General features: G+C 36.9%; 1 protein-coding gene across 2 annotated transcripts in view; it reads right to left on the reverse strand.

The window, feature by feature from the left end:
* vps8 (VPS8 subunit of CORVET complex) overlaps positions 1 to 26,490 on the reverse strand; it is a 147,710-nt gene that overhangs the window by 15,782 nt on the left and 105,438 nt on the right. For both annotated transcript variants that reach the window (XM_079423477.1, XM_079423476.1), the window contains 5 exons: positions 23,922 to 24,002; positions 13,256 to 13,425; positions 10,697 to 10,865; positions 8,730 to 8,783; positions 3,333 to 3,413 (listed from right to left, as the gene is read on the reverse strand). In XM_079423477.1, the coding sequence (XP_079279603.1) occupies positions 3,333 to 3,413; positions 8,730 to 8,783; positions 10,697 to 10,865; positions 13,256 to 13,425; positions 23,922 to 24,002 (555 nt within the window). The remainder of the gene's footprint in view (positions 1 to 3,332; positions 3,414 to 8,729; positions 8,784 to 10,696; positions 10,866 to 13,255; positions 13,426 to 23,921; positions 24,003 to 26,490) is intronic.

Here is a 26,490-nt window from a genome sequence, read left to right on the forward strand (position 1 = left end):
TTTATTTTCTCTTCGGAGTGTTACAAGCTGTTCGTCCATAGATAAGATCTGTAAAGTCTCAAACCCAAAGAGATATTCTTTCTAAAAGTTAAGACTCAACCACGTCTTCCTAAAATGCCTCATTTACATGCCCCCAACATATCTACGTCACTGTGTTGGAAGATCTGCATAACAGTAGGGGTGGGAGAAAAAAAATCGATGCATCGTGATTCTGTTTTCAACGATTCTGAGCTTGTCCCCCCCCCCCCCCCCCCCCGCATATGGCACATGTGCGCGCTAGAGACGCGGCGGGCTTCATTGCACAATATTTGCGCTGTGAGACACGTGCGCATTGCTTGACAGTGTGTGCTTCCACCCACTGTGTTTTCTTTACGTATGCTTTCATTTATGCCGTTTGGAATGCAGTACTATTTGATGAATGAAACTCGCACACCAACAGACTTTCAATTGCGCTTTGTTTTTGTTTGTCCTGAAGCTCGATTGCGGCTGAGGTTAAATGCACTTGCATTTTCAAATACTACACACAGTCAGTTCTGCTTTCAGAGCAGGACAAAACATCTGATATATCGAAATAGATCTGTGCATTAGTGTGAATGCAGCCTGTTAAAGCTGCCACTGCCTATGATCTCATCAATAATAATCAAACGGCAATAATGCTGAGGAAAAAAGAAAAAACCCATAACTATTGTCTGTAAACTTTCGGATACTTAAAGAACACTTATTTTTTTAAAGTAGCCTGCTTATATAATAAAAAAATAAAGTAAATTTTGCACAAAATAAACTTGATATAAAATTTATATGAAACTGTAGCTGTGTGCACTAATATTGAAAACTGAGAATGTGACGCATTGTAATATTGAGTTGATAATGATAATCATAATTGAACTGAATCCTGAAACCAGTGAAGATTCACACCCCTGTTTTTAAGATGGCAGTACTGACATACAGAGATTCCAACTATAAACAAAAAGCATAGAAACTGCAATTTTGGTTAAAATGTACAGCTGTAAAGATGTATTTGTACAGCAGAAGAATAAATTGGGAAAAAAATGTAGATCAAGAATAATTTTGGAATCGGATCGTGACTCCCAGAATCGGATTGGATCGTGAAGTGCCTGAAGATTCCCACCCCTACATAACACCGCCCAAATTTTTACGCAAAGAAAGAAGGCATAACTTTTATTCTCACTGTAGTATTGTTGCCCCCACCACCATGTCTTGGAGACGCTGTGTGTCACACGCTTGAGGTATTCAGCCAGTCACAACACACTGGATATTTGGCCAATCAGAGCACACCGCCAAAGATAGAAATACAAAGATGGTCCTATATTTATGAATGGGAGAAACTGCAACATGCAACATAGCGGAAAAAATAAAAGAGCTTAAATTAAAGATGACTGGTAAAGTCATTGCATCACTGCAGCAGCCGTTAGAAGCTCTGGTTCCCATTGAAACCTGAGGCTAGACCAGCCAATGTGCATGCACAGTGATAAGCGTGTTGTAACTGTGCACGCACACTGGCTGGTCTACACTAAAAATACACTTTTTTAATGCTATTTGAGCATAAGAAATTTGAGCATGGGGCAGTTCATTTCAGATTTGAAATATGTAATTTAATTGTGAGTTCACAGGGCAGTTTTTGAGATTTCAGGATTACCCCATTCATTTAGATAGGACTTGGTCTCTTGGTTTGAGCTGCCCGGAAGCATTGCAAATATGGCCGCAGAGTAAACAGACTTTCTTTGAAAGTAACTTTGACAAAGCTCATTTCAGAGCAATAAGCTTTGCAAAAATCAAAGCGTTTCAGAAAGGCGGGGAAGAGAGGAGCAACCTCTCTTTGAACCTTAAACCACATAAACACATTGCATTTCACCAAATACACAAAATATTGTTATTTTTAGCATCGTCATATGACCACTTTAAAAAAAAAAGAAGAAAAAAACGGAATGATACACGGATTAATTTGCAAGATGTTTAGCATTTAAAAAAAAAAAAATTAAATATTGTTAAAAACTCCCTTTTGTTTATTTATTTATTAGTCCTACAGAATTAGATTTTATTTTAGTACTAAATAAGGTGCATAATAGACATTTACAAATATTCCACAAGAAAAATAAATGCAATTGCTGAAAATACAACATGTCTTTGTGGTCTTGGTTCTTAGTATCATGTACTGCCTCCCTGAGTATCCATGACTGCTGCCAGCCTTTTTGTAATAATGTACAAGTCCTTCAATTGTCCTGAAGCTGGATCTCAACATCATTGAGCCACTGTGGGGAAGAATTCAACTTGCATCCAAGAACTTAAAATACCCGGGGGCTTTTTTCAAAGAACAGCAGGCAACTTTAATGTTTAGGATAAACCAGGGACTTATGCACTGCTATCACAACAGGAAGCAGATATTGATGCTTGAGGTGTCAACACTAGATAATAATCAGGTTATTTAAGGTTAGGTATGTATTGAACACGATAATGTGATAAAGTTATTTTTTGTCTTGTGGTATACAATATCATTCAAAATTCTGGGGTCTGTAAGATTTGTATTTTTTCTTTAAAGAATTTAATATTTTTTATTTTATTCAGTGAGGAATTAAAATGATCAAAATGACAGTAAGGACATTTATAATCTTACAAAGGATTTCTATTTCAAATAAACCCTGTTCTTTTGAAATTTCTATTCACTAAATAATCCTGAAAAATAAAATGTATCATTGTTTAGTAACACTTTAGAATAGGGAACACTTATTCACTATTAACTATGACTTTTCCCTCAATAAATTCCTAATTTTCTGCTTATTAATAGTTAGTAAGGTAGTTGTTATATTTAGGTATTGGGTAGGATTAGGGATGTAGAATAAGGTCGTGTAGAATAAGTTAATATGTGCTTAATTACTACTAATAAATGGCTAATATTCTAGTAATATGCATGCTAATAAGCAACTAGTTAAGAGACCCTAAAATAAAGTGTTACCCATTGTTTGCACACACAAAAAAGCAGCAGAAAAACTTTAAATTGGTAATAAGAAATTAATTGTAATAAATTGTAAAATTTAATCAAATTTGAATTAAATTGTAATATTTCACAACATTACTGTAAAAATATTAATATTGACTTCTTTCAAAAACATTACAAAAATCTTACCAACCCCAAACTTTTAAACTGTAGCGTATACGTCAAATAGCTTCACCATGACTAATATAACATTTTTATGACAGTACTAAAATGCCATTTTTTAAGAAAAAAAAAGGAATGATAAAAAGATATGACAAGTGGCATGCAAACATTTGAGTATTGCGAGAATGGAAAGAACAGATTTTAAGGTCAGTCGTACCCTAGATGGTCCTCTGTAGAGAGTGCGGAAATGATCCCAGGCCTGAGTCTGCTGGGCATCCAGAGTGGCTTCAGTCAACATCTACAGAGAGAAAAACATACCAAAATAACAGATCAACATACTAACAGAACCAAAACACCCCTGCCACTAGATACATGGCCAGAGATGAGCCTAAAGTCCTAAAATCCTCCATTTTTTAGAAAATACATCAATGACATATATAAAAACATTAGAATGTCAATATGAAATATGAAGGGGCAAACACTGCTGCCACATATGGACTTGATAAATAGCAAACTGCGCAACTTCTAAATACATCCTTCAAGAATCAGAGTGTTAATCGCATCGAATGTGACATTTTCATACACAAGCCTATGATGTGGGAAAGACAAGTAATTAAAGCCTGACGGATGTGACATTTAAAAAAAAAAAAAAAAAACATGACATCAACCGCTATCAAGCAGGAAGAAAATAAATTGTGAAATACTTTGAGATTGCTTGCCAATTAATTGTTTAAGTGGTCATATACTACTTCTTGTGGCTGTATATGAATTTGAAGAATTTATATGGGTAAATAGACATTATTTAATCTATGATAATCCACATTTAATCACCGTTGCCCCAGATTTACAGACAGGCCCTTCATACATAATGACGCATTCACTTATTTAAAGACACATTCCAGTGTCCTTCACACCAATCAGAATCATTTCATCACTTGGTTTGGCTCAAATCGGCCTCCAGTGATCCAAGACCTCTCAGTCTCTGTCATCCAATGTCAATGACTTCTCCAGTCCCAAAGGCACAAAGTCAAGCATGCACAAACCCTAAAGATCTGCCAAACTCACCCAGAGATGCTTTTCAACAGAATGTTCCAGAATTAAATCAAGTGTTTCCTCACTTTACCTCACTGTGTCTCTATATATAATCAGAGTCTGTTTTGAGTGGCACAAAGGACAAATGCTACTGTCACTGCAGAAGAATAAATGCAATTATTGCGACCTCCCTTCAGCAGAAAGGAGGAGATGAACATTGTCACGCTGTTTCAGCTGTCTCCATACGCAGGGCGCTGAGCTGGAGGACGTTGATTTTGCGTGACAGTGTTGTGGGAAAGGTAGGATAATTTGGTGAAGCATTCATTAAATCCGTTATTTACGCATGACTTATTTAAATAAACCAATTACACACTTTTTGATAGCCCAATGTATTTCCTTGCTTAAAAAAAGGAAAAAGCCACTTTTCTTCACCTTCAGACATCAGGAGGAGCATTTCAGCCAGCTAGACAAGATGTTGAAATCGTTTAGACCTACGTCTGACCTACTTCTAAAGAGCTGCCATTTTCTCTTTCTTCTCACTTACTGTAGGATCAGCCACCTCTAGACCTGAAATATCATGTGTTGTGTTTAGATTAAACCTAATGTTTCTTGTAGGTAGCTAGGAAGGGACTACTAGGTTCCTCTGTATTATTACCGTTCCGAAAGCGGTTCGAGTAGAAAAAATAACGGTTAATACCATTATTTTAAAAATTGTCTTTGCCTATAATAATAATAATAATAATAATAATAATAATAATAAAGTATGGTGTTTTCTTTGCACAAAAAGAAAAAGAAAGAAAAAAATATATACAGAAAGAGATGGTATCTTAACCCGCTGAGCTTAGTCACAGCCAATTGTAACATTTGGACCAATCAGACACACAAATATTTGTTATATTTAACAAATAATCTCTTATGCCCCCTCACCTAACCAAAAGGTCAACTATGAGGGTCTGTGGTTTCCTCTATCAACTATCATTTGCCCTTTCCCCATGTATGAGTGATTGGATGTTTGTTTGTTAGACTAGTCTGCGTTAGTGTTTAGTTAATAAAAGTTGTGTGCACAAATTACATGAGTTTCTGATTCTGCCTTGCATATTAAATGTCCCTTTACGATTTTGTACCCCTTGCTACAATGCTCTAATGCATTAATAGGAAAGTATTTTCTGTGGCCAAGGAAATACTTTTTCTTAGAGTTGATACGAACTTACACTGAATGTTCGCTGGATGGACAGATCAGCTGATGGCAATTTAATTCTGCGACAGTTATTACTGTCAGCCGATATAAATAATTGTAATTAATCGTAATTATTTATATACAATTCCCTTTTAAGCTTATAAATTGTTACACGATACAGCATCATCTTTTCTCGATTTTTACATTTCTAAATGCAGGCTACTAAACAAAAGAAAAAATCTATTAATGCTTTAAAAGACATTAAAGTATTTTTTTTAAAGATATTTAAAAATGTTAAAAATTGTGCTATGTTTAATTTAATTTAATGTTAATTTAATTTGTGCGTTGTTAGTAAATCACGCACAGAAATTTCCACACCCATCGCAATTCTAAAATTTACTAACAACGCACATATTAAAGAACACAGACATATCGGACCAACGCAGCGCAAATTAGAGTAGTCACGAATAAACAATAAAGAAATAAATAAGACACAGTACGCTGAAACGAACCGGAGGCCAAAAAATGAAGGGTTGCAACAGTTTTGATAGAGCTGGTATTGTGTTCTAGTTGAGGGTTCCAAGTCGTCTTTTATTTCCTGAAGCAAATTAAAAATAACATGTCTTGGCAAACGATGTTCAGATAATGTGTTCTTCTGCCATTCAAAATAAATTAATGTGTGTGGAAAAAATCCTCTCCCTTCTACCACACGCTCTCTGTTCTCTGCGGTGCCTCTCCTAGCAACAAATTGCATTCATTTCAAGCGCAAAATAGTTTAAGACATGTTTTTTTTGGGCATTAAATAATTACGCAAATGCCAGTCATTTTACAAGCGCAAACGTTAGTAAATATTGTTGCGTCTGAAATGTAAACTCCTAGAAATGCATATTCAATAAGGTCAGGTGCAAAAATAACTGTCCACGCCTTTTCAGCGCTAATTCTTCACTGCGCGTCCTTAGTAAAACCTGAAAGTACTATTTTAACACAAAAAGGCAGTTTGCGCTGGCGCAAGCTGTTAGTAAAACTGACCCATAATCTGCATGTCATGTAATTGTTTTTATTCTTTTATTAATACCTGAATATGTACAGGTGCATCTCAATAAATTAGAATGTTGTGAAAAAGTAAATTTTTTCTTGCAAGTTATTTCAAACAGTGAAACTTTCATATATTTTAGATTCATTGCATGTAAAGTCAAACATTTCAATAGTTTTTGTGTTTTAATTTTGATGATTAGAGCTTACAGCTCATGAAAGTCAAAAATCAGTATCTCAAAATATTAGAATATTTACATTTGAGTTTCAATAAATGACCATCTCTACTGTATAAATTCCGGGTATCTCTTGTTCTTTGAAGCCACAATAATGGAGAAGACTGCTCACTTGGCAATGATCCAGAAGACGAACATTGACGCCCTCCACAAAGAGGGTAAGTCACAGAGGGTCATTACTGAAAGGTGTGGCTGTTTACAGAGTGCTGTATCAAAGCATATTAAATGTAAAGTTGACCGGAAGGAAGAATTTGGGTAGGAAAAGGTGCACAGGCAACAGGGATGACTGCAACCTTGAGAATACTGTCAAGCAAAGCTGATTCAAACACTTGGGAGAGTTTCACAAGGAGTGGACTAAAGCTGGAGTCAGTGCATCAAGAGTCACCATGCTCAGACGTCTTCGGGAAAAGGGCAACCAAGCCACTTCTGAACCAGAGACAATGTCAGAAGCGTCTTACCTGGGCTGTGTAGAAAAGAACTGGGCTGTTGCTCAGTGGTCCAAAGTCCTCTTTTCAGATGAAAGTAAATTTTGCATTTCATTTGGAAATCAAGGTCCCAGAGTCTGGAGGAAGAGTGGAGAGGCACAGAATCCATGTTGCTTGAAGTCCAGTGTGAAGTTTCCACAGTCTGTGATGATTTGGACTGCCATGTCATCTGCTGGTGTCGGTCCACTGTGTTTTCTGAAGTCTACAGTCAATGCAGCCATCTACCAGGAAATTTTAGAGCACTTCATGCTTCCCTCTGCTGACAAGCTTTATGGAGATGCTGATTTCATTTTCCAGCAGGACTTGGCACCTGTCCACACTGCCAAAGGTACCAAAAGCTGGTTCAATGACCATGGTGTTACTGTGATTGATTGGCCAGCAAACTCGCCTGACCTGAACCTCATAGAGAATCTATGGGGTATTGTCAAGAGGAAGATGAGAGACACCAGACCCAACAATGCAGATGACCTGAAGGCCGCTATCCATACCACCTCAGCAGTGCCACAAACTGATCACCTCCATGCCACGGCGAATTGAGGCAGCAATTAAAGCAAAAGGAGCCCTACCAAGTATTGAGTACATATACAGTAAATGAACATACTTTCCAGAAGTCCAACAATTCACTAAAAATGTTTTTTTATTGGTCTGATGAAGTATTCTAATTTGTTGAGACAGTGAATTGGTGGGTTTTTGTTAAATGTGAGCCTAAATCATCTAAATTAAAAGAAAATGAGAGAGAGGGGAAAAAAACGCTGTGTGTCCTCCTGTCAGCCTTGTTACCATTAGCACGCAGGAGTTCTGAATCATTAAGTGTTAATTAAAGCAAAAGTATCCACAGGTATAATTCTTTGCGTTAGCAGGTTCCTGAAAACTTGCACGTGAGAAAAGTGCTGAATTTTGCTTGCTACAGATATCACAGTGCTTAGTGATGCTAATGGCTGAGGGTTTATTGAAGGAGAGAGAGGACGAAGGGTTGCTGGAGAAGAGGAATAGGTTAAAAGATTCATGTCACTTCCTGTCTTGTCTTTAAGGCTCACTGTCACATTGCATAAAACGCCAAGTCTCTTGACCGACAAGCAATGAATGCTCAATGAAGAGAGAGAGAGAATGTCTCCAAAAGAGTGAGAAACGAGAGACAGAAATGTAGATGAGAGAGACAGAAAGAAAGAGACAGACAGACAAGGCAGGACTGTTTCATCACTCCTTTCCTGCCAGTAAACAAATGCATGAAAGTTGGGAGAGAATGTAATTCAATCATAAGCAAGCTAATTTGCTTTGAACCAGCAGGGAAAAAGCCATTTACGTTTCATGGATGGATGAACAAACAAAAGGCAGCGTGGAAAAGAGCTATGATTCTCCGTCGAGCTGAAGTAAAGCAATGATGCACCTCTAAAAGTGCTTGATTTAGTCAGTTATAGAAAAGAGAAAATGCAACTCAATATTAAAACCGTTTATTGTAAAGGTCTAATACCAATTAAAAACTAAATCTAAAATCTGAAATCCAAACTGCAATTAAGTTTGTTGCTAAATCAATTGACAATATTAATATAAAACTATTTAAAACACAACATTTCTTACAGCTGACGTAAGATTTAATCATCTTAAACTAATCAAACCCAGTGTAGTTGAAGAATGTAATTCCACTCACTTACCTTTCTCCCATGAGCCTCTGCCACAATCCCACGATGAGCAGACATCACTTTGGTCTGAAAAAACACGAGGTGACAGGTTAAATGTGATTGACAGATTATGACAAAAGCAGTGCAGCGATACTGAGACAGAGTTCTGTCATAATTTCCCAACTACCTTCATCTGGTCATAAAAAGGTGAAATTATCTGTCATGAGGGTCTGCAGCAATCACATCATTTGCAGTTTTATGTTTTTTTAATGTGTTTTATACTTCTGCATGTTGGTCACACCACATGAATTTTCCAGACAAACATTTTTAAAATGTTAAGCAGCAGTGAAGCTTTTGTTAAAAATATAGATTTTTCTAAGAAAAAAATTATTTATCTACTTAAAATTGTATTCTTTTAATTACTCACATACCGAAATGTTAACATATCACATTTACATTATCGCCCTATATCAAGAGTTATATTACCATACATGTTATCTTTAAAGAGACATAAACAAAACCACACAAAAATATAATTAAGGCCATATATTATATTCACATTCTGTAACGAGTGAGCCGGAAAAAGGTGGAGTTAGAATCCAAATGCGAGCACAAGTAAGTTAATTTGAAAAACACAATTATATAATAGAATCCTGGAACAAGAATATAATCCACACAAATAAATCAGGAGCAATCCACACGAACAAGTCTGGAGAAAAACAACTTGGAACACACATACAGGAGCAACAACCAACCAAAACAACTGAAACACAAGGGTTTATTTAGTCACTGTATGTATGAATTGCATTTGCCTGTATTCTTGAATAAATTATTAGATTTATCACATCACTGACCCATCAAACCTGTACTTTCAGCTTACTTTTATTATTTGATTAACAGTACATCACTAACTTACAGAAATAAACATTCTTTTGTTAAGCTGCAATGCAGATTCAATCAGCAGGAATTATGAGTCATGTGTTTAAGGCAACGGCAGCTTTTAGAGTTGCTTTGTTTTTGCAGCTGTAAAAACAAAAATCACACTGGCTGGGAATAATTTTTTCTTTACTTCCAAAAGAATCACTGTGGCAACACCTCTGTGATTAGAGATACTAGCATGGCTCTCTTTTGTGCCTGCAGCCATCAGCCTCCTATGGTTGCAACTAATACAGGTGCATGCTGAGAAAGCCATTTGCATGCCATGAACATACCAAATGCAAATTAGCGTGGATAATACATACACCCTGGCTGTATGCATATAAAAGTACTTAAAAGTCATATCACCTTTAATGTGTGAACTATCTGTAGTCCCAAAGTGTGTACGAGAGAGATACAATGACGAATAGAAACTTGATCTAACTAAAAAAAGTCCCTTAAAGAAAGGTGGTTCTGTGTGGATATAATTACGATGAGCGCATGAAAGACAGAGAGACACAGATGGACAGACAAAAGACACAAAGAAATAGTTCAAATGAAAAACAGATTAAATGAAGTGTTAAGGGATTTGCTTACCCAAAAGAATCCTTTTTCTCAGTCATTATTCACTCACCATCATGTCTTTTCAAGCTCATATACTTTTATGTCTTTCTCTATACAACAGTTCATAGATCAAAAAGGATCAAAAGCAGCTAAAAAAAAAAGTAGTCAATATGACTGATGCTCTTTGTGGAAGACGTTCGTTAACATTTCAGTACATTATTGTCTGTTCCACACACAAATCTGTCATACGGTTTTAGATGGTATGCATTCAGATTTGAAATATTGGGCAAAAGTCATATGGACTACTTTCCAACTTCAAGGTGTTTTTTTCATCCATTTTGGAGCTTGACTGACATGAGCAGTATGAACTTATGAGCAATATGACAATTCTTTAAGAATTCTTATTGTGGGTCACAGAAAAAAATTACATTCTTTAGAAGCATATTGAGGTGAATAAAATATGCCAGAATTTTCATATTTGGGTGAACACACTGATTGTGAAACGTGACTGCCTGACTGACCTGTGCCAGAGAAGTAGAGCGTGATCGAGAGCTCTCTGTGCTGGGTCTGTCCGCTGGCCGTGAGCCCTGGTTGGATGTGCATTTGTAGCAGCTCCATGAGTACTGCCTCTCGCTCAAAACACCCACCTCTTTACGCTGAAGACACTGGCAGTGGTACAGGTGTCCACAGCTACACATAAAACAGTTCAGAATAATGCTAATCGGGGTCTGTTTGTGTCATACGTTTAGGCAGTGCTACAACAGCTTGTTTAAGTAAGAAATGTGACTCAAATAAGGGATGAGAAAAAAAATCACCACAAATATCTTGATTTTTTTAATGGCTGGATGCCAGTACTGACAAAGTGCGACCAATGGCAGATATAATGCTAATATTTCTAATAGATGTATCACAATGACTATGATACTTCTGAAATATTGATATCATGTTAATATTACAAATACGATAATACTGTAAATAATCCAGCTCCAGTAATGATCTGGTTGACACTTCCACATAGTGGTTGGTTGTATTGCACCTTAACACTAGTAGGCATCTGTCATAAACTGAAATCAGACATTCTACCTGCAGCTGAAAAAAGTCAGCTCGCCAAGGCAGGGTGTTAGAAACCCCAGTCTGCAGGAAGTGTCAATCAACAGTAAAGTTATTTTTGTACAGTTATGGTTACAAAATCGCTCCACTTTTCTACATTTGTATTTTAAGTTACAAAAAAGGAGGGAATTTATATAGATTGCAATGATATACAGTGCCCTCCAAAATTATTGGAACAGTAAGGCCAATTGCTTTATTTTAAGCTGTAGACTGAAAACAATTGGGTTTGACATCAAAAGATGAATATGAGATGAGAGATTAACATTTCAGCTTTTATTTACAGGTATTTTCATCTGGATCTGATACACAACTTAGAAGATAGCACCTTTTGTTTGAACCCACCCATTTTTCATGTTACCAGAAGTATTGGAACAGATAGAATTAACATAGATTAAAGTGAAAAAGACTTAATATTTAGTTGCAAATCCTTTGCTTTCAATAACTGCATCAAGCCTGTGACCCATTGACATCACCAAACTTTTGCATTCTTCTTTCACCGCAGCCTCTTTCAGTTTTGGGGGGTTACTCCCTTCAGTCTCTTCTTTAGCAGGTAAAATGCATACTCTACAGGGTTTAAGTGTGGAGATCGACTTGGCCAGTCTAAAACCTTCCACTTCTTGCCCCTGATGAACTCCTTTGTTGTTTTGGCACTATGTTTTGGGTCATTATCTTGCTGCATGATGAAGGATCTCAGTTTGGTTGCATCTTTCTGTAAATTGTCAGACAAAATATTTCTGTAGACTTCTGAGTTAATTTTGCTGCTGCCATCATGTGTTATATCATTAATGAAGATTAATGAGCCTGTCCCAGAAGAAGCGATGAAAGCCCAAGCCATTACATTACTTATGTAATGTGTACTATAATGTACACCTGTGTACACTGTGTTTCAGATGAGCTTGTATGTTTGGGATCATGAGCAGATCCTTTCTTTCTCCAAACTTTAGCCTTTCCATCACTTTGGTCCATAAAATCAGTCCATAAAACCTTGTCCCAGAATTTTTGAGGCTCGTCTCCTATTCTTATTGCTAATGAGTGGTTTGCATCTTCTGGTGTAGCCTCTGTACTTTTGTTCATGAAGTCTTCTGCGAACAGTAGATTGTGATACCTTCACTCCTGCCCTCTGGAGGTTGTTGCTGATGTCATTAACATTTGTTTTAGGGTCTTTCTTTACAGCTGTCACAATGTTTCTGTCATCAACTGCAGATGTTTTCCTTGATCTACCCATTTGTGGTGTGTTACTTAGGAGATTCCTCAGGAGATTCCAAATGGTTGTACCTGCTATTGCCAGTGTTTGTGCAATGGTTTGATTGATTTTTCATCTTCTCTCAGCTTCACAATTGCTCGTTTTTCACCCATAGACACCTCTCTGGTTTTCATGTTGGTTACACGTCTAACTAACTATAAATGCAGTCTGCACAGATCTGAAACTAAGCGCAGGCATTCAGTGCTATTTATTGTTTGAATAATCAATTAATAGGACAAACCAGGGCATCAAAACACCTGTCAGTCACATATTATCAAAAGTATTGGAACATGAAAAATGGGTGGGTTCAAACAAAAGGTGCTATCTTCTAAGTTGTGTATCAGATCCAGATGAAAATACCTGTAAATAAAAGCTGAAATGTTAATCTCTCATCTCATATTCATCTTTTGATGTCAAACCCAAATGTTTACAATCTACATCAAAAATAAAGGAATCGGCCTTACTGTTCCAATAATTTTGGAGGGCACTGTAGTTATCAAATTCTTTTGGCCATGATAATAGTGTAGTAAAAATGTAGATTGTGACAGCCCCAATTTATAATGGTAAATGTATTTTTACAATTACAGCATTTAAAAATGTTTTATTAACAACATGCATTCAAAATGACAAAAAAAGAATGTGAAATGCATCAGTTTTGTTTGTTATAGTAAAAGGCATTGGGCTGTGTTCCGGCAGTGTACAGATGATACTGTATATGTGTGCATACCTGAAGATAATGATCTCCTCCTCGCTCTCCTGGCGTCTCTTGTATTGCTGTAAGCAGATGTTGCAGTGGTCCTGTCTTGGGTGAAGCCCTCTACTGACAGCCTTACGCAGGTGTGACAGAGACCAGTGAAGATCTGAGTTCAACAGATTTGTGGTAGTCTCCAACAACGTCTGAGAGAAAGAAAGAAAAACCATTGCAAAGGTTAAAAAATGGCACAGAGGTGCTCCAGAGACAATGAACGATTCTGCTATTTCAGATGAAGCAGGTTTGACAACTATACTGTACTGTATGTTTGTACTGTAAGAGACAAAAACCTGTGCTGATCCTTTTTTATTTTTTGATGTGTTAAAATTTTGGTTGCATGGACAAAATTAATGAAAAAAATATTTTAAATATATGTTCATTAAAAATAATAAAAATATATCTAATACTAAATTCTTTAACATATCTAAATACATTTTACAGATGTTCCCCTAAAACCAGCATAGAAAATGTTATTACAAGCTATCATATTTAATCTGAGCTTCTAAACAACATGCATGAAATGATGAACAGCTACAATTTCTAATATATCACTTTCCTGTGTTTTAAAATAAAATCTTTAAGTAAAAAAAAAAGTTAATTTTCAAAGTTAAGTGTCAACTTTCCTATTTCAGTTTAATTCACGACGGAAAACATTTATTCATCAACAACCACAGGCAATGGAAGAAATTCCCCATAACAAATGAAATTATCGGACTGAAACCAATGAGACATGCGAAACGACTCAGAATCTAAAGGGAAGCAAATGCCATTTCAAGTCGCTTAAACGTTTCTTTTCTATCACAATCAAATCTCTTTTGAAATTTGTGAAATGGATTAACATTTGAGCTTGTGCTGACACTAAAATTGGCTCAGTTTATTTTCATGAGCAGAAGAATCTCTGTTAATTTAAGTCTCCTCACCAGAGCGTTTCAGCAAGGTCATATAAAAAGACTGAAGAGTGGGAGAGAGAGAGAGAGAGAGAGAGAGAGAGAGAGAGAGAGTGGCTTGATGTATGTTATTTCATTTTGCTGTTAGTGCAGCATTTTGAGTATTACACACACACACAACACTGCAAACCCACAAGCCTGCAAACACACACACACACACACACACACACACACACACGCACAGGGAAGCACATTTACCCCCGACAGACATTTCTGAGGATTGGATGAAAACATACATTTCAAAATATTTCATCAGTTATCGGGGCAATTCACAAAGTGAGTGTGTGTGTGTGTGTGTGTGTGTTGTAATGTTTCCCAGGACAGGCTTTCCTAAGGGATTATTCAAGTGTGTGTATTATGTGTGTAATTTACATCTCAATTGTGTGGCTGCATGTTATTTACTGCAGTGATGTAAAGTGGAGAACACTTCGAGTAAAATAAATACTTGTCTAATAAACTATGTAGACAATTAAACAGAAATTCAATTGACCAATTTAGGCAGATACTTTAGCTAAAGGGTAGCATAACTGGAATTTAACTGCTTTGAATTATGAGTTCTGTAGCTTAGCTTGGCAAGCTAATGTTTCCCCAACATTGCTAAATAGCAAATAAAACTTTCACGATAAATAAATTTCACTGATGAACTGAAAACCTTCCACTCTGGTAATCTTTGAAAGTAAAAGAAGCTGTACATAACAAGGAAGGAAAAAAAACAGCTCAGCTGTATAATGCATAATGATCCTCACTCCTGTATTTTAGTGTACATTGAAACTAAATGCACGAACCTATAAATACAAATTTTAAACTAGTGATGATATATGACATATCTAAAGATCTACTGGTAACACTTTAGTATAGAGACCAATTCTCAGTATTAACTAGTTGCTTATTAGCATGGGGTGTAGGGGGTCTGGATAGAGGTAGTGCCTTTGCTGTCCGTCAGCTGCACCCTATTTGGTAGGGTGGACGGGCAACACTGATCCTCATCCACCTCCTAAATCTCTCACGTGCTGGCTCCACGTGCCACACCTCGGTAAACCGCCTCAGCTGGCGGGCTAAACCACGCGAGGGGGTAGTGTTCACACTGCACCACTAGGCGGATGAGCTGCTTTTGGCAGCCAACGGCTAAAGGGTGGAGGAGATCCTGGACTGATCCAACGGCAGAGTGTGGGGGAGTAAACCCTCCAAATCAGGAGTGGAGCCCCGAAGGTGGACAGCTGCCTGTATTCACGCACTGTTCCTGCAGCTGAGCTGGTGCCAAACGTACTGCTCTGCATTCCTTTGGACTACATAGGTGAGGCCGAGAGGGGGATCTTGACGACTGGGCATCCCAGGATCTCCATACACTCTGCCCAGGCTTGCGCCCTGGAGAGGTCACTCCAGTCCCGCTGTTCCAGCGACAACACAACACAGAAGATGGCAGTTATGAGTTATAAGCCCAGAGCGGATTGGCGTAAAATCGGGTGCTACGGGTTGTCTCCGGCAGTGGGAGGGATTATCGTGTCCCACTGGTCAGCTAACACCTGCCTTAACCTGTTAACCTTCGCCCCCATTGTGGGCCTCACAGGTGAAAATAACCTACCTAAATTAAAATGGTAACAGTTCCAGAAATAAGTCCTGGAGCAATCCAGAAAAGTAATGGATTGAAAGCCACATGTCTCATGAGTTCATATTTCAAATTTGAAGAAGATACCATGAAAAATTAGATTCCTGCAATATTTTTTCTGAAACTATTTATAGTCCTCCCAGCCCCCCTGTTTGAGGAAAAATAACCACCAAATGGATTGCAGAATTATACAAGCTATATTAGTCGTCATAGATATTCCTGCATAGTTTTTCAATTATAAAATAATAGACAGAATTTTAGACATATAAGTGATTTATTTGAGCACTAAAAAATACAAAAATAATTATTTGAGTAATAAAAAAGGAATAGAAAAAAAATAGCTTTGTATATAGTATGTATACTGAAGTATATATTCTGATTGCCAGACATGAAGTGATATTGGCAGACATGGTCATACAGCATACACCCTTTCTACAAAAGCACTTTTTGTAAATGATTTGATCAATGATCATAACCTAGATTTGCTCTGTTTGATAGAAACATGGCTAAAACCAGATGAATACATTTCTTTAATGAATCTACCCCCCCAAGATTACGGTTTAATTATAAAACTATAAAAATGAGCCACGTCCAAAAGGTAAAGGGGGAGGTGTTGCTACAATTTATAGCAATATTCTCAGTATTTCTCAGAGGGCAGGCTTTAAGTATAACTCGTTTGAAGTTATGGTCCTGCGTATAACATTATCTAGAGAAACACGTGTTAGTGATAAATCCCTGTGATGTTTGTACTGACTACTGTATACAGGCCACCAGGGCACCATACAGACTTTATTAAAGAATTTGCTGATTTTCTATCTGAGTTAGTACTGGCTGCAGATAAAGTCTTCATTTTTGGTGATTTTAATATCCATGTCGATAATGAAAAAGATGCATTAGGATCAGCATTCATAGACATTCTGAACTCTATTGGGGTTAGACAACATGTTTCAGGACCTACTCATTGTAGAAATAATACTCTAGATTTAATACTGTCACATGGAATTGATGTTAGTGGTGTTGAAATTCTGCAGCAAAGCGATGATATCTCAGATCATTATCTAGTCTTGTGTAAACTTCATATAGCTAAAACTGTAAATTCTACTCCTTGTTACAAGTATGGTAGAACCATCACTTCTACCACAAAAGACTGCTTTGTAAGTAATCTTCCTAATTTATCTCAATTCCTCAGCATATCCAATAGCTCAGAACAACTTTATGATGTAACAGAAACTATGGACTCTCTTTTTTCTAGCACTTTAGATACAGTTGCTCCTTTACGCTTAAGGAAGATCAAAGAAAACAGTCTAACTCCGTGGTATAATGAGCACACTCTCACCCTAAAGAGAGCAGCCCGGAAAATGGAGCGCAGCTGGAGGAAAACAGAACTAGAGGTATTTCGTATAGCTTGGCGGGAAAGTACCCTATCCTACAGAAAAGCATTAAAAACTGCTAGATCTGATTACTTTTTGTCTCTTCTAGAAGAAAACAAACATAACCCCCAGTATTTATTTAATATAGTGGCTAAATTAACGAAAAAAAAAAGCATCAACAGGTGTTGGCATTCCCCAAGAGCACAGCAGTAATGACTTTATGAACTACTTTACTTCCAAGATCGATACTATCAGAGATAAAATTGTAATCATGCAGCCGTCAGCTACAGTATCGCATCAGATAGATCCCCTGAGGAACAATTCCACTCATTCTCTACTATAGCAGAGGAAGACTTGTATAAACTTGTTAAATCATCTAAACCAACAACATGTATGTTAGACCCTATTCCATCTAAACTACTAAAAGAGCTGCTTCCAGAAGTCATAGATCCTCTTTTGGCTATTATTAATTCGTCATTGTCATTAGGATATGTCCCCAAAACCTTCAAATTGGCTGTAATTAAGCCTCTCATTAAAAAACCACAACTTGACCCCAGATCTAGTTAATTACAGACCGATCTCAAATCTCCCCTTTCTGTCAAAGACACTAGAAAAGGTAGTATCCTCACAATTATATTCCTTCTTAGAGAAAAATGGTATCTGTTAGGAATTCCAGTCAGGATTTAGACTGTATCATAGTACTGAGACTGCTCTCATTAGAGTTACAAATGACCTGCTTCTATCATCTGATCGTGGTTGTATCTCTTTATTAGTGCTACTGGATCTTAGTGCTGCGTTCGACACTATCGACCACAACATTCTTTTGAATAGACTAGAACACGTTGTTGGCATTAGTGGAAGTGCCTTAGCATGGTTCAAATCGTACTTATCTGACCGCCATAAATTCGTAGCAGTGAATGAAGAGGTATCATTTCGATCACAAGTGCAGTATGGAGTACCTCAAGGCTCAGTACTAGTACCAAATTGAGTACCAAACGGAATGCATAGTCGATATAAAAAACTGGATGACGAGTAATTTCTTACTGCTAAATTCTGAAAAAACAGAAGTGTTAATTATCGGACCTAAAAACCCCACATGTAATAACCAAGAACACTATCTAACACTTGACGGCTGCTCTGTCGATTCTTCGTCATCAGTTAGGAACCTAAGTGTGCTGTTTGATGGCAATCTTTCATTTGAAAGCTATGTTTCTAGCATCTGTAAAACTGTGTTTTTCCATCTCAAAAACATATCTAAATTGCGACCTATGCTCTCAACGTCAAATGCAGAAATGCTAATTCATGCGTTTATGACCTCAAGGTTAGACTATTGTAATGCTTTATTGGGTGGTTGTTCTGCACGCTTGATCAACAAACTACAGCTGGTCCAAAATGCAGCAGCTAGAGTTCTTACTAGAACCAGGAAGTATGACCATATTAGCCCGGTTCTGTCAACACTGCACTGGCTCCAGGTAGCAAATATCGTATAGATTTTAAAATCTTGTTAACTACTTATAAAGCCCTGAATGGCTTAGCTCCTCAGTACCTGAGCGAGCTCTTTTCACATTATAGTCCTCCACGTCTGCTGCATTTTAAAAACTCTGGCTGTTTGATAATACCTAGAATATCAAAATCGACTGCGGGCGGCAGATCCTTTTCCTATTTAGCGCCCCCAAACTCTGGAACAATCTACCTAACGCTGTTCGGGAGGCAGACACACTCTCTCAGTTTAAATCTAGATTAAAGACACATTTCTTTAACCTGGCTTACACATAACACACTAATACACTTCTATTATTCAAATCCATTAAAGGATTTTTAGGATGCATTAATTAGATCAACCGGAACCGGGAACACTCCCCATAACACACAATGTATTCGTTACATCATAAGAAGAATGGCATCTATGCTTATATTTGTCTGTTTCTTTCTTATTCTGTTTCTCAGTCCATGTCCGGATCAGATGGTGGATCGGCGCCGGGAGATGATGTCTCCCTGATCGTCGGCGGAGACCGGGACACCTGGATGAGCCCCGGAACATATCCCCAGTGAAGACCTCGACTTAAATGCAATAAAACTAAAAATAATATTATTGTTAGAAATTGCAACAATATAAAATAGAAACAAATACATTTATGCATTTAAAATGTAAACAATTTTAAATGTATAAATGTATAAAGTAAACAATTATCTCCTGGCCAGAGGAGAACTGGCCCCCCAACTGAGCCTGGTTTCTCCCAAGGTTTTTTTTTTCTCCATTCTGTCACAGAGGGAGTTTTGGTTCCTTGCCACTGTCACCTCTGGCTTGCTCAGTTGGGGACACTTAATTTCTAGTGATTATCGTCAATTTGATTTAGCAGATACTATTTAAACTAAACTGATCTAGACAATGACATCTCTGAACTCAATAATGAAATGCCTTAACTGAAAATTGAATGTTTAATCTTATTTTTATACATTACTGACACTCTATCCTCCAATTTGATACTGTTAAGTGCGTGCTTTGACACAATCTGTATTGTTAAAAGCGCTATATAAATAAAGGTGACTTGACTATTAGCACTTATAAAGCAAATATTCTGTATGACGATATACTACATCCCTAATCCTACCCAATAACTAAACAACTACCTAAGTATCAATAATCTGCAAATTAGAAGTTTATTGAGGCAAAAGTCATAGTTAATGGTTTGTTAATAGCAAGAAATGAACCTTAAAATAAAGTGTGACCAATCTATTAAAAATCAATATTATGAAAGCAAAGAAATGGATTTTAGCAGTTGAAAGCTTTTTATTAGGACTCAAATATCTCAAATGGGAAAAGCAAGACTCTTTCCATTGAGAAGACAAGGAGTTTTTTTAAGGGATTAATGAACTGCCTTTGTTTTTTATTTTGAACTGTTCTCTGAGGTCCACTTATAACGTTATCGAGATTTTTACATCAAAAAACAATTTAGAAGTAATATGTTCTGTCATGGTGCGCAGAGGTATGCATATACATATTTGTATGGCACACAGGTTTTTGAACTTTGGAGAACCAGGATTTACAGTTATCTTATAGAAATATAATGCCCTCTTACACTCCATCCACCCACATATCACAGTGTGTGAGACATGAAAAAGACTGTTATTAAGAGAGATAATATTGTCGTTAAAATGTAGAGAGGCCCCATACAAACAGATGCATTTAGCTTTATACGTAAACATTTTGTTTCGTATCGGCATTTCGTCCAGACGGATCCAGCATTTTGGGAGCCTGAAACCGCTATTTTCTGAAACTGGTTCCCAGACTACCGCTACATCGCGTAACAGCAACAACAATAACAATGGCGGACTGCATGCTTGTGTTCATGCTGTGGAAGCTACTGAGCTACTAGCTTTTCTTTTTGTTGTGTTGGGTTTGTATACAGCGTGCAAGGTTTATGCGCATGCTCCAAGTCTTCTTCTCCGGTTTTAGTGTATTTAGTGTATATTTTATTACAGCGCCACGTACTGGTCTGGCATGCATACTACATCGTTTTGAGTCGGTTTCAGTGGTTTCCTGTGTACGCAGATATTTTTTGAGATGACGCTGTGTTTATGGAAGAACAAGGAAAAAAAGATTGGATAGGGCATGCTCTGGCTTCGTGTGGATGAGCCCTTACTGATTGTTATTGGGATGTGAAGAGACATTCAGCATAATAAAAAATGTTTTTTGAACCAAATCACCTACCCTGCCTTTAAGAAACAACATACATATTAACTAATCCAGAAATGTATTTTCTAGAGACCGAGAAACGACCTTTCATCTCACTGTAACTGCAATGAGTCACCAACAGTAATTCTGTTTCTGATGTACTTCATGTGTTTTTGCGACTTCCGGCAACAGGGATAATGGATTTCAAAGGTTTCTAAAACTCTTAAGACTCTTATAATTAAAACTCTTAAAAGTCTGCAGTTCAGTTCATACTTGATTCAGCATTTATTTTGTCAAATACAAAATGGAAAGGAATAAAAAGGAACACATGCAATTAGATGCAATTAGCCTACAGGTGACACTAAGGTGAAGAAAGCAACTCTTCACACTAACAAACAAACGTCTATAAAAGAAATTAGCATTGCAAAAAGATGTCAATAAGTGTCAGACAAGTTCAGTGGAATTTCAGACAACAAGTCTCTTTCTTCTTGTTTATTTTGTCTCGACTTTCAGAAAATAACAAGCAAAGCCTTTTTCAGTGAAGCCGAAACCAGGGATGATTTTAATCCAGTTGCTACAATATAATAACACTAAAACACAAACAACAATAAATGCTTCAGAAGTTTTCAAACAGCTTTAAAGAAAGTTCTGTGAGGGCTTGAGATGAGGGAAAGTATTTAGTTGTTCATTAAGTAAAACTGTAGGGTGTATGTGTGCATGCCACTGATAACCATTACGGGACCTAAGACGTACAGAGAGCCTCTTCAATTAGGCGCTTGTTAATTAATGAAGAAACAGTTCTCATAACACTCCACCCTAATCTGACTGCAGCTGTGAGGATAAGCTGGAATAAATTAAGTATGATGTTCGTCTGAAGGGTGTCACTTCCTAAAAAGCTATTAAGAGGGATTGAAAAGGTACAGTATTTGTGTGTGCGTGTGTGCGCGCATAACCCATCACGGTCATGTTTTTATGAATATTGCTGAAACATGTCCTAACAGGTACTCTCTTAAGATGTAGAATACTTATTTTATTATTATTCATACCCACATTTATAGTACACATTATTAGTCAAATTAAAACTACTGGCATGTTGGAAATTAGCACGAAAAAGCCGATATTAGAAACTGGTTCCTTAATCAGTATAGTAGCTACACTTATTGTAATGTATCATCTTATTGTGCACAAATTTTTTCTGCCCATAATAAAATCAATAATACCAACCCAAAATTTGCTAACTGTATACCAGCAACAGTTTGATCTCAGCAACAGATGTCCAATATCTTATAATTCATTCAAAAAATACAAATAAAAAATAACACTTAACTAGAATAAGGAATTTTTACTTCTGATCACCCTGCAAAATAGTTTATGATGAAAACAAGAACAAATATCTAACAATGGAGCCAGAAAAATATCCTTAATTCAAAAAGAAAAAGTTTTACCCACATATTAATGTGTTTTAAGCATAAACTCACTTAATTTTGTTAAATTTCACAGAAATCTTCACTTTGCATCTTGAATAAATGTATCTTGATTTAAGGATGTTTAGATATTTGTACTAGAAAACAAGACAGAAAAACTGAGGAAGATTTTTATATTATTGCAAAGCATGCACCATTTAATGACATTACTTTCTGCTATAATTTAAGGCCTTCATTTTTAGACAGTTTATTTAAGCACAGACACAGCTTTAATAAGCACACACAATCATTAAATCAAGTAAAATAAATAATAAAATAATAATGACAAATGTGATGATAAAATATCTGTCTGCTTTTACGGAGGTAACAAATAAATAATTATAAATATATTTAGTGCCAGTAAATATACTCAACACTTGCTATTGGCATAAAGGTTTTACATTTTTATTTTTCAAAAGGATCTCACCTCCACATCGCATTCCAATTATCACATAACACACTGTGAATTTAGCTGCTGTAGCTTCAGCAGTGTGAACAGTAAGAGAAGTTCTCATTATCATTTAACAGAGCTAAATTATGCATCTTTCTATGCTGCTGTCTGAAACCAGCAAGAGTGCAATTAGTATGAAAGTAAGACACGAATGATGCATTATGGGTAGCTATACTATCTGAATATATTTAATAATTCATTTATGAGTCAGGCCGTGCATCAACACCTCACAAACCCAGCACTACACCCTAATTAATAAAAAAAATAAATGTGGTGACACCCTGGTACAGTGATGAGTTTTTGTTTACCGATGCTGCCATAGAAATGTGCTATTCAAAATAGGCAGTGAATAATTTATGTGAGTGAAAGGGAGCTGCCATTAACAATAAGGGGCCAATAAGGTACTTGAACTTTTGAACAGGATGATGATGTGCAAATGTTCCTTATTTTGTTAAAAGATCATATTTTTTTCATTTAGTACTGCCCTTTAGAAACTATATAAAATATATATTTCCCAGAAGGCAAAATAAGTACAATTTACGCTGATCATTTATTAAAAAAAAGTCCCCATGTTGCATCAGTGAATGTTTTCACATTTTATAGTCTCTCAATTGCCCTCAGTTTGAAAAATCAAACATTCACTGCTGGAAAAGGTTCAAAATGCTGGAGGATTTTGCTGATAAAAAATGGGCAGCTGAACTGCTCAGGACAAACAAGAACACATGAATAACTATCACAAAACATAAAAAATTAATATTAAACCTTAATAAAAATGTATTAATATTAATACATTTTTATTAGTTTTTATGAATATTATTAATAATATATTATTATTAAGTTATTATTTTATCTTGTGGGATATATGTAAACATCTGTGAAATACGTGTTTTCAGGACAATTTTTATGATTCTTGTTTGTTAAAATGATTAACATTTGGCACATTCTTCATGGTACGTACACACACACACACACACACACACACACACAGACTATACAAGAATGCAAGACAAAGGACAATGAACATGCACTCTACGGTGCAAGAAAGCATTCAACAATAACAAGCAGATGAGGTCAAATTGCTATATAATGCACACACACACACACACGTACACGCACACGCACACACTACCTGTTCATAGTTGAAGGTTTCTAGCATCCCTAAAATAAGTCCTTGAATCTCAGCCAGCTTTCCTCTCCCGTACACAGGGTCCTGCAGGAGAGAACACATATGAGAGATCAATTATTTTCTCATGGCTTTGATCACACTAGCAGAAACCTGTGTCTGTCTGTACAAAGTTTGTAAGTAAATTTTAAAGGCATGTTCTGCAGTAAACCAACTTAAACACAAATCAGAGAGTAAACACAGTATGTGCTGGCAGACTGCATTCGCAATGACAGCTGATAACTCTCAGATGATGAAGGAGTGTGGTCTCAGAAACATCTCTCACACACAGTCATCACTAGCTGTTATCACAGGACTGCACACACTTGGGTAATTTTGCTCTCGGTAGGGGCTGGAAGACCTGGAAGACTCACACACACATACAGTATCCTGTTCATTCTGAGGGACAGAAACAGTACACACATTCTGTTATTGAGGGAAGAAAACATGAAGATCCCACAACGGCAAACACAACAAACTTCTGATCATTCATTATTTTATAAATCACAACACTTCTATTCTTACTCTCTATTTCTTCACACTTTCTCAACATGAAAATAGTGCCACTGACAGTTAGTTCTCTTACAGCAACATATGATGCTTTATCTATCCTGATAAAAAAAAAATAAAAAAATAAAAAAAATAATTTATCCCAATTGATAGTTTTCACGTGATGTCACACCCTCATAGGAACGCCCACCTGGCGGGCAAAACGAAGCTTAGCTGCATTGACCGCCAGCTATTTTTACGCAGATTGCATCAAGTAATAATGTAGTAAAACGCAGATATTAAAAGGTGAGATTCAGTGGACACCTTATTGATGATGTATATTTTGTACAGGCAAGAAGATGAAGCCAGAATATAAATGCAATGTGCAAAGTTTCACATTAAATGGCTTCCCGTAGAAAACCATTAGAAGGAAAACACTGAACCGTTAAACGGATTGCGTTGATATTCCGGCCTCGTCTGCTTGCCTGTGTAAAATATGCATCATTAATGTGGTGATTACTGAATTTGATCTTTTAATATTACTGTTTTAAATATATTAAGGCACTTTTAAGTGTTTTTACAACGTTTTGTCGCACTGTTTATGATTGAAATATTGCCGCGGGTGCTTAATATGGATTGCAAATGGCCAAAACTTGCATTTTGTTAAGAAATACCTTTGTTTATTCTTTTGAGAGGTGATCTAAATATTTGCGGCTGGGAAACAGATGAAAAATTGACACGCTTGTGCAGCAGTTCTATGGATGTTTTGCCCTTCAATTCTTCGAGACGGTCACGTGACTGAAAACTATCAATAAGGTACTTTACTGATCCTGTATGAAGAGAATAGGGCATAAAACTCGGTTGTTATAGTCTACCTCCTCCACACCCAAGATGAATGCAGCCAATTCCCAAAGGCCAAAACTGCTTTCTCTCAGGAGAGACAATCACTCACACAAACATCTGGAATATCAAATCCCTGGAGTTCAGGTTTGAAACCCAACATATGTTCTACGAAAAGAATAAAAACTAACAAAACTCAATACATTTTGTTCTTTACAATATACCACACAAACTTCAACTAGCTCCTATGGACCCTTGGCAAATGGGACATCACTCTAATCAACAGGGTCCCCCATACGGGACTAATGAGCCAAATTTAGTTTTATATTTTTACATAGACTTTTTAATGCTGCACAGAGGCACTCTAAATGCAGTTTGGGTATTTTTTCAAAATACGCACATCTCTTAAAACACAATATTCACAAGCTCACTAGTTTATTTAAAGGTGCAGTAGGAGATCTCGGAAAATGCTAACGTTAGCCTGATAGCACTGAAAGCGAATGGCCCACCCTCCCTGCAATTGCCGTCCAAAGCCACGCCCCCTGAATGCACATATGCTCAAAGAACAGAATACCAGAGACAACATTAAATTACAACAATAGGCTACATCAACGGTTCCCAATTACAGTTCTCGTGCCCTCCCCGCACATTTCATATCTTATCACGTCTGACGGTTGTTCTATTCGTCTGTAAGTCATTAAGTGCCCTGCGAAGTGGACATCACCAGATATTCCGCCATGATTCCAGTTCAAAGCGAGCGTATATGTTCTATACAAAGGGCATTAAAGTATGTGAGACGTTAATTTAAATTGTATTTATTTACAAAGGTATGTTGTCACACTTCACACTTCTCTACTAAGTTTCGTCTGTGTGTGAAGACGCTGCGCAGCGCAAATCCGTGAGTGAATGTTCCGAAGTGAAATAAACTTCAACGGATTTCCCCTGCTCAGGGAGTAGGGAGCAATGAACACTGTGTAGGGAGCATGTCAATCGGAACACAGTTAATGCACGTAGCGCTCTTCTAACGAGCTGGTTATGTGAATTGGGTGTGTTAACTAAGCAAGACATGCAAAATATGCAGAGCGGGGGGCGCGAGGACTGGAATTGGGAACCGCTGGGCTACATCATGTGTCATTCACCGGTGAGAAAACTTCATAGCACAGTTAGTAAAAGTACTACAATACCAGGAAGGAAGATTGGGTTTGTC

This window comes from Barbus barbus (assembly GCF_936440315.1).
Source record: "Barbus barbus genome assembly, chromosome: 8".
Lineage (NCBI taxonomy): Eukaryota > Metazoa > Chordata > Actinopteri > Cypriniformes > Cyprinidae > Barbus > Barbus barbus.